Source organism: Enhydra lutris, unplaced genomic scaffold, assembly GCF_002288905.1.
Source record: "Enhydra lutris kenyoni isolate GAN:26980312 unplaced genomic scaffold, ASM228890v2 scaffoldscaffold14, whole genome shotgun sequence".
Lineage (NCBI taxonomy): Eukaryota > Metazoa > Chordata > Mammalia > Carnivora > Mustelidae > Enhydra > Enhydra lutris.
The window spans coordinates 45,203,802-45,223,233 of NW_019154098.1; the positions used below are offsets into that span (position 1 = coordinate 45,203,802).

At 37.5% G+C, this 19,432-nt stretch overlaps 1 protein-coding gene across 1 annotated transcript in view; it reads right to left on the reverse strand.

Annotated features, from left to right (window-relative positions):
* Positions 1–8,155: 8,155 nt before the first annotated feature.
* LOC111146693 (solute carrier family 26 member 7) overlaps positions 8,156–19,432 on the reverse strand; it is a 112,759-nt gene continuing 101,482 nt past the window's right edge. Inside the window, exons 16-19 of the mRNA XM_022502356.1 lie at positions 14,055–14,155; positions 9,262–9,316; positions 9,076–9,179; positions 8,156–8,191 (exon numbers count right to left, since the gene is read on the reverse strand). Coding sequence (XP_022358064.1) covers positions 8,156–8,191; positions 9,076–9,179; positions 9,262–9,316; positions 14,055–14,155 — 296 coding nt within the window. The remainder of the gene's footprint in view (positions 8,192–9,075; positions 9,180–9,261; positions 9,317–14,054; positions 14,156–19,432) is intronic.

The following is a 19,432-nucleotide window of genomic DNA, read 5'->3' on the forward strand; positions in this document are numbered from 1 at the left end:
ACTCTAAGACCCACCTCAGGCTAGAGACTTGGAATTGTCAGACACCAATCTGCAGAAATGGGATCATTTAACTATAGGGAACAAACTGAGGTTGCTGGCAGGGAGGTGGGCAGGGGGTGGGGGGGGGTCAATGAGTTACTGGCTCTTAAGGAGGGCACTTGCTAGGATGAGCACTGGGTGTTATATGCAACTGATGAGTCACTAAATTCTACCTCTGAAACTAATAGTACATCATGTGTTAATTAACTTGAATTTTCATTTTTAAAAAAAGATAAAAACAGAATTTAAAAAAAAAAAAAAAAAGAAATGTGACCGTCTTCCATCTACTTCATTTGGATTCCAAACTATCTGGTGGTCTGTGTTCACCCCAGGGTTAGGATCCAGAATGTCAGGACCGCACCGATTAAATACCCCTTCAGGTCTAATCAGACTGCAAGCCATTTTTCTAACAATTACTATGTCCTGTTTTATTTTACCCTTTCTCTCCCTCACTCTGGCATCAACCTGGATGGTTGGCCTGGGGTAAGAGAGGCATCAGAAATTGTGCTGTGGCGTCCTCCTCACGGCTTCTTGGGGATATGGATTGCAGAACATTATTACATAACACTTACTTTAGAACAATTTCTGACCTTTTTTTTTTTTTGATTGTGAGATGGAGTCCAAATACATATCTTATTAATTTTTGATCTTCGGCATATGTAGGGCAATTAAATCTATTACCCATAGAAAGAGAATCGCTTAAAAAGTAGATAAGGAATATCCTACAGTAAGCGGATTCCAGAAAAACGAAACCCAAAGACATACATTCACACATCTGGCAGTGATTCATAATTGAATATTATTTTCTCTCTAGTTATGATGGTTTGCATCAGCCTCAACCCCCAAACTGAAAGTAGCTGAGTAATATTGCTGGCACCGTCTCTCTATCCCTGTTCCATATGTGCAGAATGAAAGGTTTAACTATAATTCACTCTGGTAGCATTATACAGAGAATTTCAATGAAGGTGTTGAGAGAAAATAATTACCCATGGAGCCTGAGGCTAGAAGGGAAATCTCTCTCACTCTCTTTTACAATATGTTTCTAATGGCTAATGTGTGAGCAGCAACCTGGAGGAGGGGACCATTTTCTTACGTGACTGTATCAGTACCTGTCAGAAACAGTATAAATTTGTGAAATGAGAAGGACACTAAAGTTTTCCATGATGAAAGGTATTAAATGCAAAATTCCAGTCTTAGGAAACTCACCCAGGAATATATGAATAGGGATAGTATGCCTCAGATACTTTCTGACTCTCACAAACTCATAATGACCCAAGGCTACAGTGAATTTGACGTGGTCCTCTGCCATGTGACACAATTATACACCCCGTTCTGCTTCCTTAAAAATAGCACTACAGATCCACCATATATCTAGAATACATAGTGACCAGGGCACAATCTCAAATAGAGTCTAATAGAGTACGGGATTGTTTTCAAATACTAGACCAAAAATAGCTTTTGTGACTAGGATTCCAAACTGTAGGATGTGAAATTAAAGCAGATGATTGTTAAAAATCCTTACTCCCGGGGCACCAGGGTGGCTCAGTGGGTTGAAGCCTCTGCCTTCAGCTCAGGTCATGATCTCAGGGTCCTGGGATCAAGTCCCGCATTGGGCTCTCTGCTCAGCGGGGAGCCTGCTTCCTCCTCTCTCTCTGCCTGCCTCTCTGTCTGCTTGTGATCTCTGTCTGTCAAATAAATAAATAAAAAAATCTTTAAAAAAAAAATCCTTACTCCCAAGTCCAGCTGAAAGAAATTCTGATTCATTAGATCTCAGGTAGTGGGCTTGACTCTGCATAGTTAGCAAATACCCATGGTGATTCTGGTGCAGATATCATCGGGATTACATTTCAAGTAAGATTTAGGAGAAATCTGGCACCATTATTGGACTGGTTTTAATTGATTAAAACCTCTACTCTGTTGAGTGAGACCCTTACTACTTCAATATTTTCATTGGCAGTATGAAGAGAGGCAACTGAAAAAAAAAAAGAAAAGGTTTACATGAGACAAGAATGGTATGTCAATCCTGTTTTTGGCAGTCACACTGCTATTCTCAAATTTTAATTCCAGAGCCAAAGCAAAAGGCATAGGTCCAAGCCCCAGGAAAAGCTGCTATGTGGGAAGAATTGTTTGGCTTCAATGAATTCTGCTTCCACTATGTCTGTGTCTTTGGGGTGAGGGACAAGGAGGCCCTGATCATCCAAGAATGCCAGGGGCATAAGGCTCAGCCTGCCTCCCCAACATCACCATCTGGCCCCCACTTGCCACTCCAGCCTGCATCTTAACACCGCACCACCACTCCTAATCCCACCCTGAGCAGCACCCTAAGCTCCAAACAGTCTCAAACCAGCCTTTCTCATCAAAATTATGACAAAGTCTTATAAGCTGATTTGATGAAATAGTCCTTCCTAAGGTTCACACAATGCATGGCAATGGCTTACATGTGTTTTTCCTTTCTTATAATATTTACTTCAGCTTAAATAAATGACTCATGATGAGAACTTCAGACCCCTGGTCTGAAGACTGGTAAAGCAAATCTCTGGACTCAGGAGACATCTAGATACTGCTGAAATCATACCACCATAGAGTCAGTCATATCAGGCAACTTCCTCCTCATAGATGCACTACCTTCTGCAAATCTGCCCTTACCCTCCACCTTTCTCTCTCCTCCAAACCTATCCCATGCCCAGGCACTGTGTTCCCTGCCCTCCCTGCCCTGCATGCTCTCAGGCTTTGTTAGCCCAAGTAAAGGCACCTTTTTAGAACAGCAATACCCTTACTACAAATTTAAGAAAAGAGGGAAGCTTGGGAACCCTATTAGGATATAAATCAAAGTGTAAGGAGGTATAGGAACAGGAGACTTAACCATGCAAGTTGACCTGGAAAACACATTATACTCTAAAAGAGGCTCTCTCTCTTTCCTCACTTTTCTATCCTTACATCAGCAGAACTTCCTTCAAAACCAAGAAGGGTTTTGGAAAAAGTAACTCTAGAAGCAAAGGAAATAAAGATAGAACTCATTTTATTTTCACTTATTTTATTATTGAAACATTTTTTTACTGTAGCAATTAATAAGTATATATTCTTACTGGGTTTGTTATTTAGCTAATTTCTAAATGTGACCATAAGAACCAGAGGTTCCAAATAAGAAAAAAAATACTACAAACCTTCCTATACTTAATAGAGAGAGTGCTTCTTTATATTTTAGGACAAAGGAGATACATTTGAACAAAATGACCTTCCAGTTGCTAAATCAATAGAAAATGAGTAAGGACTGGTATATAATGCCCACTCTGAAGGAGATCATTTCATAGCACTTAGCTAGTTCATAATAACCTAGCATCCTTTCCTTCTTAAAAAAAAAACAAAAAAAAAAAACTCAAAGCAAAGAAACAACAACAACAAAAAAAAAGTGGAGCCTCTCACTGCAGTTAGCATCCAGAATGTTTTGTGCCAGTCTCTGCGTCAATTGGCAGCATTAAGCATGTCTCTGTTGGTATTTTCTTCAAAATAATATGATAGCTAAAAGAAAATGAGCTAATTCAATTCTCTCTTCTTTGTTAATTGTTAATTGTTAATCATTAGGGACCATCACTAAAACATACAGCTCAATTTCTGAATAGTCGTTGGTATATTGCCAACCCACTTCTGACCACTTCAACTCAGAACCTTCTCTTAAGCAGCAGATATAGCTAGCAATGTCTATGCGAACCTGCTGTTTCTAGTATTGGAATGCTTTAACCTCATCGTTTGTGATTATCATGTTTTGATGCAAAAACCTTACATTTTATTAAACATAAAATTCTAGTAATTCTGTTTTTCAGACACAAAAAGAAAGAAATTTTTGAAGATTTATTTATTTATTTGACAGAGAGAGACATCACAAGTAGTCAGAAAGGCAGGTAGAGAGGCAGACAGAGAGAGGGGGAAGCAGGCTCCCTGCCGAGCAGAGAGCCTGATGTGGGGCTCGATCCCAGGACCCTGAGACCATGACCTGAGTCAAAGACAGAGGCTTAACCCACTGAGCCACCCAGGCACCCCAAAAAGAAAATTTTTTTCCTTTTTTTTCTTTTTTCTTTAAGAGATTTATAACTCCTTGCTATGGACTGAATCGTTCCCGTACCTCCAAATTTCCTATGTTGAAGCCCTAACCCCCAATGTGGGCTATGGGTATTTGGAGACAAGGCCTATAAGGAGTAATAATGGTTAAATGAGGTCATGAAGGTGAAGTCCTAAGCTGATAGGATTCGTGTCCTTATAAAAAGATGTAGGGAGCAATCTCTCTCTCTCTTCACGATGCGAGGACACAGCAAGAAGGTAGTCATTTGCAAACCAGTAAAAGATCTCTCATGAAAAAACTGGCACCTTCATCTTTATCTTCTCTATAGAACTTGAAGAGAGACATGTCTCTAGTGGAAGTCCTGCAGTCTGTGCTGTTTTGTTACAGTAGCCTGAACAGACTAAGACCTCCCACCAGTCACTGTTCCTGCCACCTCGTCTAGGAAACCCAGTTTCCGCCATACTTCCCATCCTCTTTTCTTGCATTATTCTTATTATTAGCACATATTATCATCTAACTTACAATAAGTATATTTTACATTTATCCATTGATGTCCAGTTTTCCCTTGTTAGAATGTAAGCTCCATGAGGAGAGGGATTTTTGTTGTTCTTTATTCATTGCTAGATCTCTAAAACCTAGAAGCATGTGTTAGCTTCTGATCTTTGGAATGTCAACTTTTAAAATGCTGAAGAATATGGACCCTGGCCTAGACACTCAGAAGAGATTAACAACAACACATAAATGAAGAACCCAAACAAATAGAAAATGAGCATGGACCCATTAATGACAATCAGAACGTAACAGATGCAAGCCTGCAGAAAGGCTTGCATAGATGTTGTCTCGCAGCAGAAAGTGCCCTTATTAGTGGTCCATAAATGAAGGGATAATACCTTACCATTGATATTTTGTAAGAACAAATTACCAAGTGTAATGGATGCTTCCAAGAATTTTCAACACACCCTGGTCAGTGTAAAAAAGCAATATGTATTATTCGCTTTGCAGGAGAGTAAATACTTGGAAATAATGGATACAAATCTATTCAAGCATAATAGTTATTATATTTCAATTTATTTCCATGTAAATTGCTTGTTACATGCTGAGTTAGTACAAAGAATTACAAAAGAGATAATTGAATGCATTGAAAAATATAAAAAAATAAATGTGACATATTAGACTACATGATTTTTAACTAAAAATCTTTGGATTGTGAAGGCATCACTTAACTCCCTATTTGAAATCTGGCAACAAACTCACTGCCAAAAAGCATATGCTATATCAAATTAGATCATCATCCCACAGAATACAGAACATGCATTTTTAAGGCATATGTATATTCAACAACATACCAATATATTTTGGTAACCACTAAATGTCAAACGTTATCCATACAAGGTATTAACACATTAACGTTTTCATTAAAAAAGAAAGATCTCTTTCCTCATTACATTACACATTTATAGAATAGAGAACTGTCAAATAAATTACCACAAAGTAGTTCAAGCTAGACCTTATAACACTTGAATCATATAATCGGGGGCAAATAACCTTTAAAATGAAAGACAAATGGTAAAATTTAAGGGCATTTAATTTGCATAAACGTAATGTTAACAGTCTTTTCCTGGTTTCATATAATATGCTTAATTTATATATGTCACTCTATTAGGTCCTTAACACTCTTATAGGTCAGTTTTAATTTTTTCTAATTTTATTTTACCATAATAAGTAATATGGAAGTAGTTTATCATATATAAAAATAAGGTGAACTCATAAAAATAATTGAGCATGACTAGAAACATTCTAGCATCAAGACCATATTATAGTTCCTTTGTTAATGCTTGCTTTGAAATAAATATGTGTATTTTAGATTCTTGTGTGTTGAAAACTTATATTCAACTTTGGATTCTCAGAACTGAATTCCAAGGAATTCTTCCAGATTAACAGTCATTATGATTTTGTATGCAGAAAAAGACAGAACAAAGAGCTTTACATGGTGCGTGGTTTGGTCTTCCTTTACTTTGAAAATATTAACATTTGACACTCAAGTTCATGACCTCAAAGTTTTATCCATTAAACTTCTACATAAACACTGAAATGCATTCAAATACACTTGCTCAGACAATACTGTGTCACCTTTAACAATAAAATAGAACAAAGCATCCACTGATTAACTGTAGTGATTTCAAGGTCATCCATGACCTATAATCCCTAACAAATTATAAAATGCCAGCAGTGCATGATTTTAGCTCTAGGTCAAAGTTGGACAGCAAAATATCAGTTTATAAACAACAAATTATATTTTCTTTTCTTAACTTTCTTTGACTTATCTTTATGTGCCAACATCAATGGATTCTGGATGGTAAATTTTGCAATCATCCACTGATGGGATAATTTAAATGGATAAAACAGAGTGAAATTCCTTTCTCTAAAGAAATTTTACCTCCAACTATTACTTTCACTTATTCTTGGAACAATAAGCGATGAGAATGAAAGTTGTCCTCACTCATTTTAATCCAAATCAGTGATGAGAGGATTAAGGCTTCCTTTAGGACAAAAACATTTCTTTTTCTTTTTCTTTATGTCAACCAAAATTGAAATGGAAGGGGTAAGGTATGAGATTCAAAACATCTATTATTCCCCATCATTTTATTACATTGTCCTCCTATGACTTAATGTGAAAATTAAGGGCCATGTGAATGTTCACCACACATTTGCTAGGGACCTTTATATTACTTGGCAGGCATATTCTCATACAGATGCCCATAAAAATACTCAAATGACCAGTCTAAGTTTTGTTTTTCAACCTACTTTTCAAATTCAAGTACTTTAAAGTACTTGGTTTTTTGTTACACTGGTAATTTCAAGAATAGTTCTAATACCTTCAAACTGAAGCAGACCTACCTTTGAAAATGAGATTTCTTCATAAGCGTATCCAATTGCCTGATAAAAATATGAAACTGTGTAATTGTACATGATCAAAAATATATATACAAGCATGAAAACAATAATTTATACAGGTCATCCTGGCCTATGGAGCTTTTCAGTTATCCTACTGATTTGGTATTTTTACAGATAATTGCATATCTAAGTTCTACTCTGGCAAAATAAAAAGAAAAACATACAATAGAGACCTAAGTGGATAGAGAGATAAATGTATTATATTATATTGGCTGTTTCTCTGAAATAGGAAAGTCCTAAACTACTACAATTAATTGTATACTAGAATAGCACAAAGCTATTCTACTGGTGGTATTTATTTTCTCATCTAAAAATCACATTTGTGACAAAATATAAAATGTGCAACTTCCATATGCTCTGGCTCCAATGAAACCTAAGGTAAAAACAGAGACTTTTGGGATTTGGAATGCAGAATTTAGGACTAAGCATTTCCAATATTCAGAGTAACACAGACTACTATCAAGAACTTGGTTTCACTGGGACACTGGTTATCTTGAAAATAGTCTTGAAAACTTCCTTGCATGGAAAGACATGAAGAACAATGGTTTCTAGTTTGTCATTTGTTTTTGTTAGAGTTAATTTCTGTGAATTTCGTATCATACTGTAAAGAAACATTTAATCTTATTGATGTTTACTGGCTTGTTTTTTGGAGAGGAACATGGCACATTTGCTAAGTTGTTTTTATGTATTAGTTACAGATGATCCTGGATTTTTACAAATGTCTTGCAAATGTTCTAAATCTCTTATGCAAAGTGTTTCTCAGTTTTGCAAGTTTACTTACAACGAAACAGAAATAAAACACAAAATACTGTGGCAAAGGAAATAAATTCATGTTTACCTTTTAGTACACTAAAACTAAATGCATACCAATTTTTATAAAATAACTCTACAATAACCTACTAAGTAAATATGCTTACAAGCAAAGATTGGGAAAAATTGCTGGTGAATTCTCCACCCGTGGCTACATGGTCATTAAGTCACATCCTCCTTACAGTCGAGGTCATCTGCAGGATCTCAACAATAGAATAGGTTGTGCAAAATGCCAGAGTACGGCCTCTTCAGGGCAGTTGCTAAAGGCAAGAGCTGAACTGCAGCAAAAGGGTCTCAGACTTCACTGTGATCACTGAGTTTGCTCAAATTCTAAAATAGAAGAGGAAGAAATAAGCACATGTTCAACTCTTAAATTGGTACCATAATCAAAGAACAGTAGCAACTGATGCAAGCTGTCCAGCCAAGTTAAGCAGACAGACATTCTGTGAGGCATGAGAGTTTGGTGAGTATCTACCTCATAAGGTTGTGGCAAGTCTAATGAATTAATATAGGTAAAGCTCTTAGGATATTTCTGCAAGATAAGGAATACTCAATAAATGTCAGGTATATCATCATCATAATAATTGTTCTGTCATTGTTATCATTTTGTAAATATATGCTATTCTGACTGAATGTGATAGGGATGATTCTGGGAAGTGCCAAATGCTGTTCTAGGGATGGGAAAAGCAAAATGATTCAAAGTCAAAGAAAAATTGCAGGAAATCAAAGATCTAGGAACTGCTCTTTAACTAGAAAGCCCAGTATTTGGAGGATAAGTGTGATGCTTCACATCAGGGGAATGCTGGGCTCTGCAAATAATATTCCCAAGGATGCCAATATGAACTTAGAGGTAAGAGTATTAGAGCAGAAAAAGGCTATATAAGACTAAATCTAAAGTTTTAGTATTTGACAGAGGTGCATTCAAATTCCCAGGATAGTAGATCCTGGAAGAAGCATTTATTTTTACAAGCAAGCACTTTGCACTTAATGGGTGATCCCCAAATCCTCTAAGCCATGATATTGTTGGAGACCCAAATTATTAAACAGCGTTCATAACTGATCCAAGTTGGGAATGGAAACATCCTTTACTGCAGCAGAAGACTCTGAGAGGGGAATACAAAAAAAAAAAAAAAAAAAAAAAAAAAAAAGCAAAGCCCTGGATTCTACATTCTAATTTTTCTTATAACTCCTGCATGCCAACTTGCATGGCTCACCTTATTTGAGTAGATGTTACTTAGTGCAGCAGATACTGAATCAAAATAAATTGGTTTCTCTGAGTCTGGGTTTCCACAGTACTTCATTGCTTTTACCAAGGAAGCTACAAGAAAACACAAGTAATTTAAGGCTAGCTGGAGCGGCAGAAGGATCCTGTTCAATGTTAGTCAAGAATCCTCCCTTACCTGTGCAATGGGTTAACGAGACATCCACACTTCCGCTCTTACAGTCATTATAAACCTGGAGGAATGAAGATAGTATCTCATAATTAATACAGGAGAGCAGGCAGGGAAGAAAAAGATGGGCTTAAGAAGAAAGGAGAATTCCTAGTTAAAAACAAAAAAGCCAATGTGTCCGATGTCACACCACCAGAGGGAGACATTGCTACACAGTCGGGCACACCCAGGCACACTTCTAAAAGACAGCCTTAGCCAACACCATTAAGGCGGCAGGATATTCACCTTTCCAGCAACTAAATCCAGCTACTTAATAAATGAAACTTCATGTCATAAAAACTAAAACACCACATTCCCTTCCCTGTAAGAATACTAGAAAGTTGTTCTCAACCTTCTTTTCCTGGAAAAGTCAAGGACCCACTTATAAAAGTGATGAAAACTGTTGACCTCCTGATTAGTTTAATATTTTACAACAATTTGTGCATATTCGTGGACTCTCAAATCCCATCCATGGACGGTAAGCTGAGAACTAACAGAATCAAAGCCGAGTTTGATTGCCCAACCTCCCATTTTTTAAAGGCCATCAAGATGAGAGATGTTAACTAACGTGCTCGGTGTATTTTGGAGGCTTGCATCATTCAGGTCCTAGAAAACACCATGGAGGAACAACTTATTGAATGCCCAGACTTTAAATTCACCCAGACAGAAGTCAATCCATGAAACTCGGTGAAAATAAAATGAGAAGTTTTAGCAACAGTAGGATAGATTTGGTTATGTAATAGAGATGTATCTTACATACAAAATAGAGAAAGCATTTACAACACATTCTAAGAGTTTGCATGATACATTCAAAAATTTTCCCTTATATTTTTCCGGCAGTAAGTAGTTATATGGTAGAAGAATTGCAGAATAATAAGAGATGTGTCGCTCTGAGCATGAATAAATAAGCAAACAAACGAACAATACATGGGCTGAAACTTGGCCAAAATAAATGGCTCCTGTTTTTATAAAGTAAAAGGACTAATTCAAGGTGACTGGTCAGTGTTTGACTTTTTCCTCAAGCTCAGAAAGCTCAAACACATTGCTACAGGTGGTTTATTGATGTTGATAAACATAATCTCCAGTTCACTGACCTTCCCAGGGTCCTAAGTAGAAGAATAAACAGAAGTCATTCCATTTCCTCCAACCTAGAACTCACAGGGGCATGTTCCTAGCACTACAGTGACTAAGGAAATAAACGAGGAACTTTAGGAAGCAGGAAGACAGGCATGGCTCAAGACACCCTGGGGTTCTTACTCTAGACCCTCTTTCAGTGGCTGAAACTAAAACAATAGTATTATTTGCATTTTAAGAAATGACTTTTGCGGGGCACCTGGGTGGCTCAGTGGGTTAAGCCACTGCCTTCGGCTCAGGTCATGATCTCAGGGTCCTGGGATCAAGTCCCGCATCGGGCTCTCTGCTCAGCGGGGAGCCTGCTTCCCCCTCGCTCTCTGCCTGCCTCTCTGCCTACTTGTGATCTCTCTCTCTGTCACATAAAAAAATTAAAAAATTTAAAAAGATTAAAAAAAAAAGAAATGACTTTTGCAAAATGAAAACAAATAATAAAAGCTAGAATTACTGAGCACTTAATAACTTCTAAAAACTTTGTTGTGTGCTTTCTTTGCAATGTATCACTGTAAAGCTTCACAACTTGATGAAGCAGGTATGTCTACTTTCAGCTTACAGAAAAGTAAATATGTTAGCCCAGATCATGAAACTCGTTATATGGCTAATACTCGGAGCCAGGGTTTATCTATCTTTAAAGCCAATGTTCTTAATATACATCATAATTTACTGTAATCATAATGAAATAAACCAAACAGAAATAAAGAAATTAAAAAGGGCAAACTGACACAAAGCCGCTGGTGTCCTATATACAGACAGGAAACACTAGGCCAAGAGCAAATGTTATTTTTTGCTAATCTAAAAATAAAATGCATTAGCTGATTTATCTCATAATTCCATTGTGCAGTATTTTAAAACCATGAAGATGAATGGAAAAAACAAAAACCAAGGGTGCCTGGGTGGCTCAGTGGGTTAAGCCACTGCCTTCGGCTCAGGTCATAATCTCAGGGTCCTGGGATCGAGCCCTGCATCCGGCTCTTTGCTCAGTGGGGAGCCTGTTTCCTTCTCTCTCTCTCTGCCTGCCTCTCTGCCTGCTTGTGATCTTTCTCTGTCAAATAAATAAATAAAATCTTAAAAAAAGAAAAAAACTCTTTCTCAACATGCCTAGTACCTGAGTTGTTTGGATTCCTCTGAATTTTCAACTTTAGATCTTAACCTTAGTGGGGATAGGTAACTGTTTCCTCCTGTTTACTAACTCTAATACTGATTTGTAATCTCTAGAGAGGGGTGCTGATAAACATTTGAGCATATTCAAAATATATTTAAAATACAATTAAACCAAAACTGTACATCCTGGTCTTTCCCAGTAAAGGGACAATCCTAATCTAGTGTTTCCCAGAATGTGATCTTATTGCCTTATTGCCTTATTGCCACTTGCCTCAGAATCACCTGTGGTTGTTTAAATAAAGATTCCTGGACCAAAACTAGGACCCAGACAACCACGTGGACGACAAGCAACCCAGGTGAGCCCTTCTGCACAACCACTGGAGAGCACTCTTCTAGACCCTGGTGACACAGAGGAAACAGAAAGGCCGAACAGCCAAGAACCATCTGTCTACAGTCCAGATTTGGATGCAAGAAAACATGACGTATTCAGGTTGAACTATGCCAAATTGTGCAGTTTTTATAGTGAAAGAAACAAGAAAATGAAAGCATATTATATGGGGGGAAAAAGGGTGACATACCAAAAACAGCCACTAGATTTAAGTCTAGGATATATTTAAAACTCAACCATTTTTACATGATTTTCTTTCTAAATATCTACTCATACTGAGACAAAATCCTCCCCTCATTTTTACGAGGGGCATAAACAGCGACCCACGGGGCTTAGTGATATCCCTCATGCCTCACAGATAGTGGGATAGTACTAGGACCACACCCCGACTGTCACACACTACCCATATTCTCACCCTTTGTTCATAGGAAAGCGATACAGAAGTTGGCCTTTGCACTGTGTTTCTTGTCTTTTTTTTTGGTGTGTGTGTGTTTTGTTTTTTTGTTTTTGTTTTTGTTTTTTTGACTTTGCACTTTCTTAAATCTGGAAGTCTGGACATTTCAATTTTATATTTATAAATGGATAGAGGCACAGTTATGCAACACCACAGAAAACAACCAACACCCATAATGTGAAACTGTCCAAAAACTACTGATCTTAACTCTTTAAAGCTCTAGTTCCAATTTCTACATCTTGCCCTGATGAGTAACTAACGAGACTATCCCAAACTCCATAAAAGTAGACAACCAAACAAAAACATACGAACAACTGTTTTCAGATAGTGGGAACAGGGAGCACAGGACTGAGTGCCCTGAGGGAAAGAAGACAGATGAGAGAAGCTCCCTAGGAGTTCAGCTTTCTGCACAAAGCAGCTTCTGGGCCAGAGAATGATGGATGCCTGAGTAAAATGTGAGAGCTTCACTGAGCTGAGCAGACAGAAGTAGAGTTCAGGAAGGATTAGGTGGGCGGAATCAGTGGGAGAGAGTAATGGAAATGAGGGAGATAAGCAGAGAAAGAGCTCCAGAAATGTTCATATGATTTTGATTAAGTTTTTGGCAGAATACAAAATTACCCATGACTATGAGGCAGGGTAAAGAGCCCATGGGGAGCAGATACCCAGAGACAGGTAGGCCGAGCTCCATGCAGCAGAAGCTGGTAGAGGACTGAGGACAGTTGAGGAACAGATGTAGCTCCATCCTCAAGACCCTTCCCCAACAAATTCAAGACACTGAGGGAGAGAACAAATGGAGAAAGGAGGTAACTTCCCCTGTTGGCATAGTATTTAGTAAAAAAAAAAAAAAAAAAAAAAAAAAGGATGTCTGGGTGGCTTAGTAGGTTAAGCATCTGCCTTCAGCTCAGGTCATGTTCCAGGGTCCTAGGATCGAGTCCTGCATGGGGCATCTTGCTCAGCTGGAAGCCTGCTTCTCCCTCTGCCTGCCACTCCCCGTGCTTGTGGGTGCTCTCTCTCTGACGCATAATCAAATAAAATCTTTTTTTAAAAAAGCAGAGGAAGAAAATTCCAGAAGTGTCTGAGTTTTCCTTGAATTGGAAAAATTCGGTGTTGTTCTTCCTGTGGAAATGTCTTGTGACCCATGTTCATTTTAAGGAAATAATCAGTTTTATATTTTGCACACCAGGGCCATGGAGACACCATGAAGATCACAGGGTAGAGAAGTGAACACTATCATCTGACAGAATGGAGAAAAGCTCCCGTACTGGGGACTGTTTGAGAGATCAGATAAGGTATCTGGTGAAACTACACCCATCCATGAGGATGAGAGAAAAGATCCTGCCATGACCAGGGCCACTTTCTCATGGAGGGGACTTTTCTTTTCAGAAGCTTGTAAGCTGACTGCCCAGCAGGCACTATGCCCACTACATCTCAAGCCTGTGTTCTGTTTTCTCTGATCACCCCATGTGATTACCCCCACCGCTGGCCCCCTCACATACACACACCGGAAGCTTGATGGGATCTCCTGAAGTCAACTCTATGGCAGTGTGAAGCGTCAAGTTCTATGTCCTTTGGGGAAAATGGGTGAGACGAGCACTGAAACAAGTGGAGTCAAAACCCTGGGGCTGTGAGAGTAGCCCTGTTACTACAGAAAAGGGAAAGAATCAGTCCAAACACAAGCTATGTAAATACCTCAACAAGCATGGAGACTCCAGAATAGTCAAAAAAAGTCACTCCACTGCAATCCAGGATTAAAAAGCACTTCTCACTTGGACCGGGCTGGGACGCTTCCTCTGCAGGAGAAACAGAGACTCGAGTTAGGGAGAATTCTCAGAGATGTCTGCTGCAGGCTGTGCTGAATGTGGATGTGTAACAGCCACCTCATGTTTAACAAGACTGATTCCAAACACTCTTCAGTTTTTATGTTTTTCACTTAATTACAGATTACTTCTGAACTCTTTAACATTTAATTACTCAAATGTGACTTCAGGTACTTATTACGTAACTCAGAGAGGAAGATTGGATGGGTTAATTACCTCTCATTTCACAGAGAGACAAGCTGAAACTCAGCCATCATTTTAAACGGTTTGAAAGAACACGGGCAAGTCCTCTCCAAAGAAAGACTGGAATCGAGGCCTCCAGGCATCCTGAGTAGTACTCCTTCCACACTATCATACCATTTCCTTCATGGGTATGCCCAGAGGTAGAGCCCTGCTTTGTGGTGTCCAAAGCTAATATAGTTTGGGGGTCACATTTTAAGGAAAAGATTCATCATTGGGGCTTATCTCTTGGGCATGGAAGGGATTTATAAGAGAGACCCTAAAAAACGAAGCTTTCTTTGTTCACAGTAAATCAGCCTCTGAATGTACCTGAGGGAGAAAAATTTACTCAGGACATCATGGATCCTGACCTCTCATTTGCTGATATCTTCACCACCATGGTTTCCTCATGTGACATGGTTTCAGACAGGCCATGTCTAAAGTCCCTCTAAAGAGTGATATGGCTCTCAGAACAGACCATGTAAAGTTGGTAGGCAAAATCTATCAAATAAATTCCAGGTCATTAGTGATTATGAAATTCTCTGAAGAAATAAATTCTTAATTGGACTAGTTTTGCTATTTAAAATACCCATGATTTTCATCTATAGTGGCTACAAAACCATGGGAATATTATTGTTTCTCAGTTAGCATTGGAGGGAAGTATAAGGGAAATTATCTATTTTTTTAATACTGCTGCTTAAAGGTAAAAAGAGGTGGGTGGAAAATATAGAACAAACACTGAACATTTACTTTTCACAGTAACTACTAGCAAAAAGAGAACTGCCACACAGTGATTTTAATGTATTTGAAAAGTGGTATTCAGGTATAAGATTTGTTTCCAAGTTTCACCTTTAGATCTATACTTATATTTATTACTTGAAATAATAAGTATCGAGCAGGTACTCCATTCAGGGAAACTTTTTGAATATAGTTGCTCAAATGTAGTTCAAACTACAAGGTTTCAACATGGTAGAGGGTAATACAAGTCAAATACTATCCCTTTCTTCTAGAAGCTCATCCTTGAGTGCCAAGAATAAGATTGGTATATAAATGACATGATAAATGAAGATGAATGGACATTTACAAAAAGGATAAGTCTGTGGAGTGATCACTCAAGGCTTCGGGCAAAGTAGACTTGTAGGATGTGTATGATTCCAAAAAGGAGAAATGATGCACTGTGAGTATTCCATATGGACAGCTGTAACTGAACACTAATGATAGTTTGAGATTTCAAATTCCTCTTCACTCAACCAGCATATATTGAGGACCTACTGTGTGCTAGGCACTCCAGCAGGCCTTCTGTTTTCCTATTTCTCCCACAGAAAGGAGGGCTAAGGAGTAAGTGTAGGTTTAGGCTATGCTTCCATTGGCCCAAAACAGCAAATTAGGACTTTAAAAAAAATTGGGAGTAACCATAACTGAGATCATCCACTGACCACTCAGTAGTAATCACTCTCATTCACTATTTGCCTCATTAAATATGGAACCTACCTCCACTAATGCAAAGACTCTTATTTATATCCTCAGATATAATGTGCCCTGCTCACTATCAGAGATAAGAGAGGATCTCCTGAAAGATCACAGGAAAAAGAAAAATACGTATCTGAAGCAAAGGTAAATGGTGGCATGCTGACTGGCCTTTATTCCTTCTATCTCTCAGTCCCATAAATACACACACACACACACACACACACACACACACACACACATATTTATACACACATACACACATATATACACACATAAGTTGGTACTATAATAATTGCTGTATATATACTGTTACTTTATTTTGCTTAGAATTACAGAGGATGAATCACTACATCGATGTCAAAAGAGCTTCTAAGACATTTGGCTCATTATTTGATCCATGATATGTATTTCCTTGAGTATTTTTTAAGATTCATAAGCACACTTTTATCCAATTCAAACATTTTGTTGAATTTTCAGAGTATAAAAATTTCCCTCTAATGATTAAATTACCAGATAAGCTTTCTTACAAATGTTCGATAATTCATGATATCCATATATAAAATGTATACAATAGATTAGACATTTTCTCACAAAGTTAGACATAAAAAGTTTTAGTAAGACTAATGTTTGCAATGTACCATGGAATTCAATACTTAAATGGTTTCTATGAAGATACTTTCAAATATACCTGTCTTAGCAATAAAATTTATGTGATTTCTTTAAAGGCAGTACTGGGTTGAGGCCAGCTCATACCAGCTCTCTTGACATCTCTTCAGTATGTCAATTGTGTACATATCTTCTCAACTCCAAGATTAAGGACAGCCTGTTGGTAGTTTGGAATCAGTCATGGTAGAAATATTTACACCATGGAAATGGGCAAATACTACACATCAGTTCTACTCCACCAACTTACCTCGTGCCCCCTGTTCCAAGAGTTTCTTGTTATGTACCAGCACTTCACTGTTTAAAGGTGGAGATGCTTATTAAATATATGGAATGCAATCAGTAGTTTTTAAAAATCCAGTGGCTTTAACTAAATACCTTTTTTTAAAGATTTTATTTATTTGACAGAGAGAGAGATCACGAGTAGGCAGAGAGGCAGGCAGAGAGAGAGGGGGAAGCAGGCTCCCCACTGAGCAGAGAGCCTGATGTAGGGCTCGATCCCAGAACCCTGAGATCATGACCTGAGCCGAAGGCAGAAGAGGTTTAACCCACTGAGCCACCCAGGTGCCCCACTAATACATTTCTTAAACCACTTCCATCTTTAGCAAGAAATCTTAAAATGACAATGATGACAAAATTTGATATCAGAATCTCTATAGCCTATTTTCCATCCATTTATGGCACCATTATTAACAAATGACATATGTCTTTTACAAAACAGTTTATATTTCAAAATAAGCTACAATTTAAATTCTTAGTTCAAAAAATTCTTTGGAAAAAATTATCATTAGTATTTAATCCCAAAAATTAAAAATATGAATTTTTCCGAGAACTTTTTCATTATTATTTACTTACTAAAAAACATATATGAATTTTTCTGAGAACTTTTTCATTATTATTTACTTACTAAAAAACATAACTGTCATTGGTACTATCTACAAGAGAAGCTTGGAAAAAAGTAACTATAATCTAAAAAAATACCAGAATTGTTTTATTTAGAAATGTCAAAAGAATGTCAAAGCATTGCTTTTTCTGAAAGAAGCCACATAAATTATTATCTATAATTATTACACTATGGCATAAGTTCTATCATACCCATTCCTCAGCCAGACAGAAATGACTGATCAATCACGGTGCTTTTTCCACTGAGGTCAAAGATCTTAGAATTTTTATCAACTCCCTGCTTCAGGAAGCCACTAGTAGTTCACAAGAAATGTATCTGTCAATCTGAACTCAATACTACTGTGAAAAAAAAACAATCTATTTAGATATTATTTAGAGGGATTGATCACTGGATCTAAATGACCAGAAAATGGTGGTAAAACATACAGAAAATTCTTTAAGAAACAATTTTTTCTTCTTCCCTAACCCATCACACTTACTTCACTTATAAATTGCACTTGTCATTCTCTATATTTTCTCATGGTTATTTCATAATTTAAGTGGTGATAGGCTGTTAAGTATAAAAATGTTTGGGTTTTTCCACTAATAGTACAAAACTTTCCCTTCTGTCGTCTCAGTGGGCTTGCTTTGTCTTTCCTCCAGTTTCCTCTTTCTTGTTCCCCTCATCAAAATACGGCATTTTTTCAGACCATTCAAAATGAAAGAAAATAACGTAAAACAAAAGAATTGTGCCATGTAGTTGTAGGTTATTATTTAAGTAAGCTATTTTAAGAGAAGTAATTCATGATGCCTTTTCCAAATAAAAAAGACATCTTTAGTGGTAAAGTTACCAATTCACTCAAATGAAAATTTAAAGACAATGGACACTTCTGAAATCTTTCCACAAATAAGTGAAGTTTTCTTTTACACACGACCCTCTGAGTTCTGCCATTGTACTGGTTTTATGGCTATAACCTTGTGTTTTAAGTTTCTAAGTAAATCAACCAGTGCAATAAAAATCACATCATCATAGAAAAAAGGAAAGTGAATTCACAGCTAATATCCTACCTTAAGCAAAATGAGGTAAGCTTGGAGCATGTGCAAAGGAGACAACTAATCTATACCCATGTGGAATGTGGTAAATGATGGGCTTTATCTACAAAAACCAACATTTCAGAAAGAAATTAACCATCAGGTGTGGGTGGGCAATTAACTCCAGACTGTGGAAGCTAGCTCTTTCCTGTAGAATATTCATTAACTCCTTTAATTAAAAAGTATTCATAGCTGCATAATTTAGGAGTGCTTTTCATATACTTCAAAAGGTTCTTGACAGTCTGTGAGTCACTCATAATTTTTTAAGAGAAGGAATTTTCTGTTGATATCAATTAACTATTGAGAAGCAGATTTACATCTCTAATTTCTCAAGAAAACAGGGAACTATGAAATATTTAGGACAAACCACAACATTCTCTTTGGAAAACATGTGCACATATTATCAAGCATCTCATTTGTTCATTCATTCATTCAAGCAGTCAGTCAATATGGGCGTATTCAGGGCTCTGAATGCTGTCCTAAGTAAGGCAAGTAGAATGGTGAACAAGAGAGATGATGTTCTCTGCCCTCAATAGGCTCACAACAAAGCCAGCAAACCAGTTGACTGAATTAGTAATCTGAAATATTCTGAAGGCTGGAAAAAAATATGCACAAAGAGCTAAGGAGATATAAGAGTGACCCGGTATGGGGGATAGAATAATGACCCCAAAGATGTCCACATCTTAATTCCAAGACCTGTAAATAGGTTGTTATATGGCAAAAAGAATTCTGTGGATTTGATTAAGTTAAGCACCTTAAGATAGAGACATTATCTTAGATTATCCAGGAGGGGGTCCAATGTAATCACAGGGGTCCTTATGAGAGGAAGATGGGAGGGTGGGAATCAGAGAAGAGGTGGAGGCAGAAGAAGAGGTCAAAGAGAAATCTGATGATGCCACCATACTGCTGGTTTGAAGAAGGAGG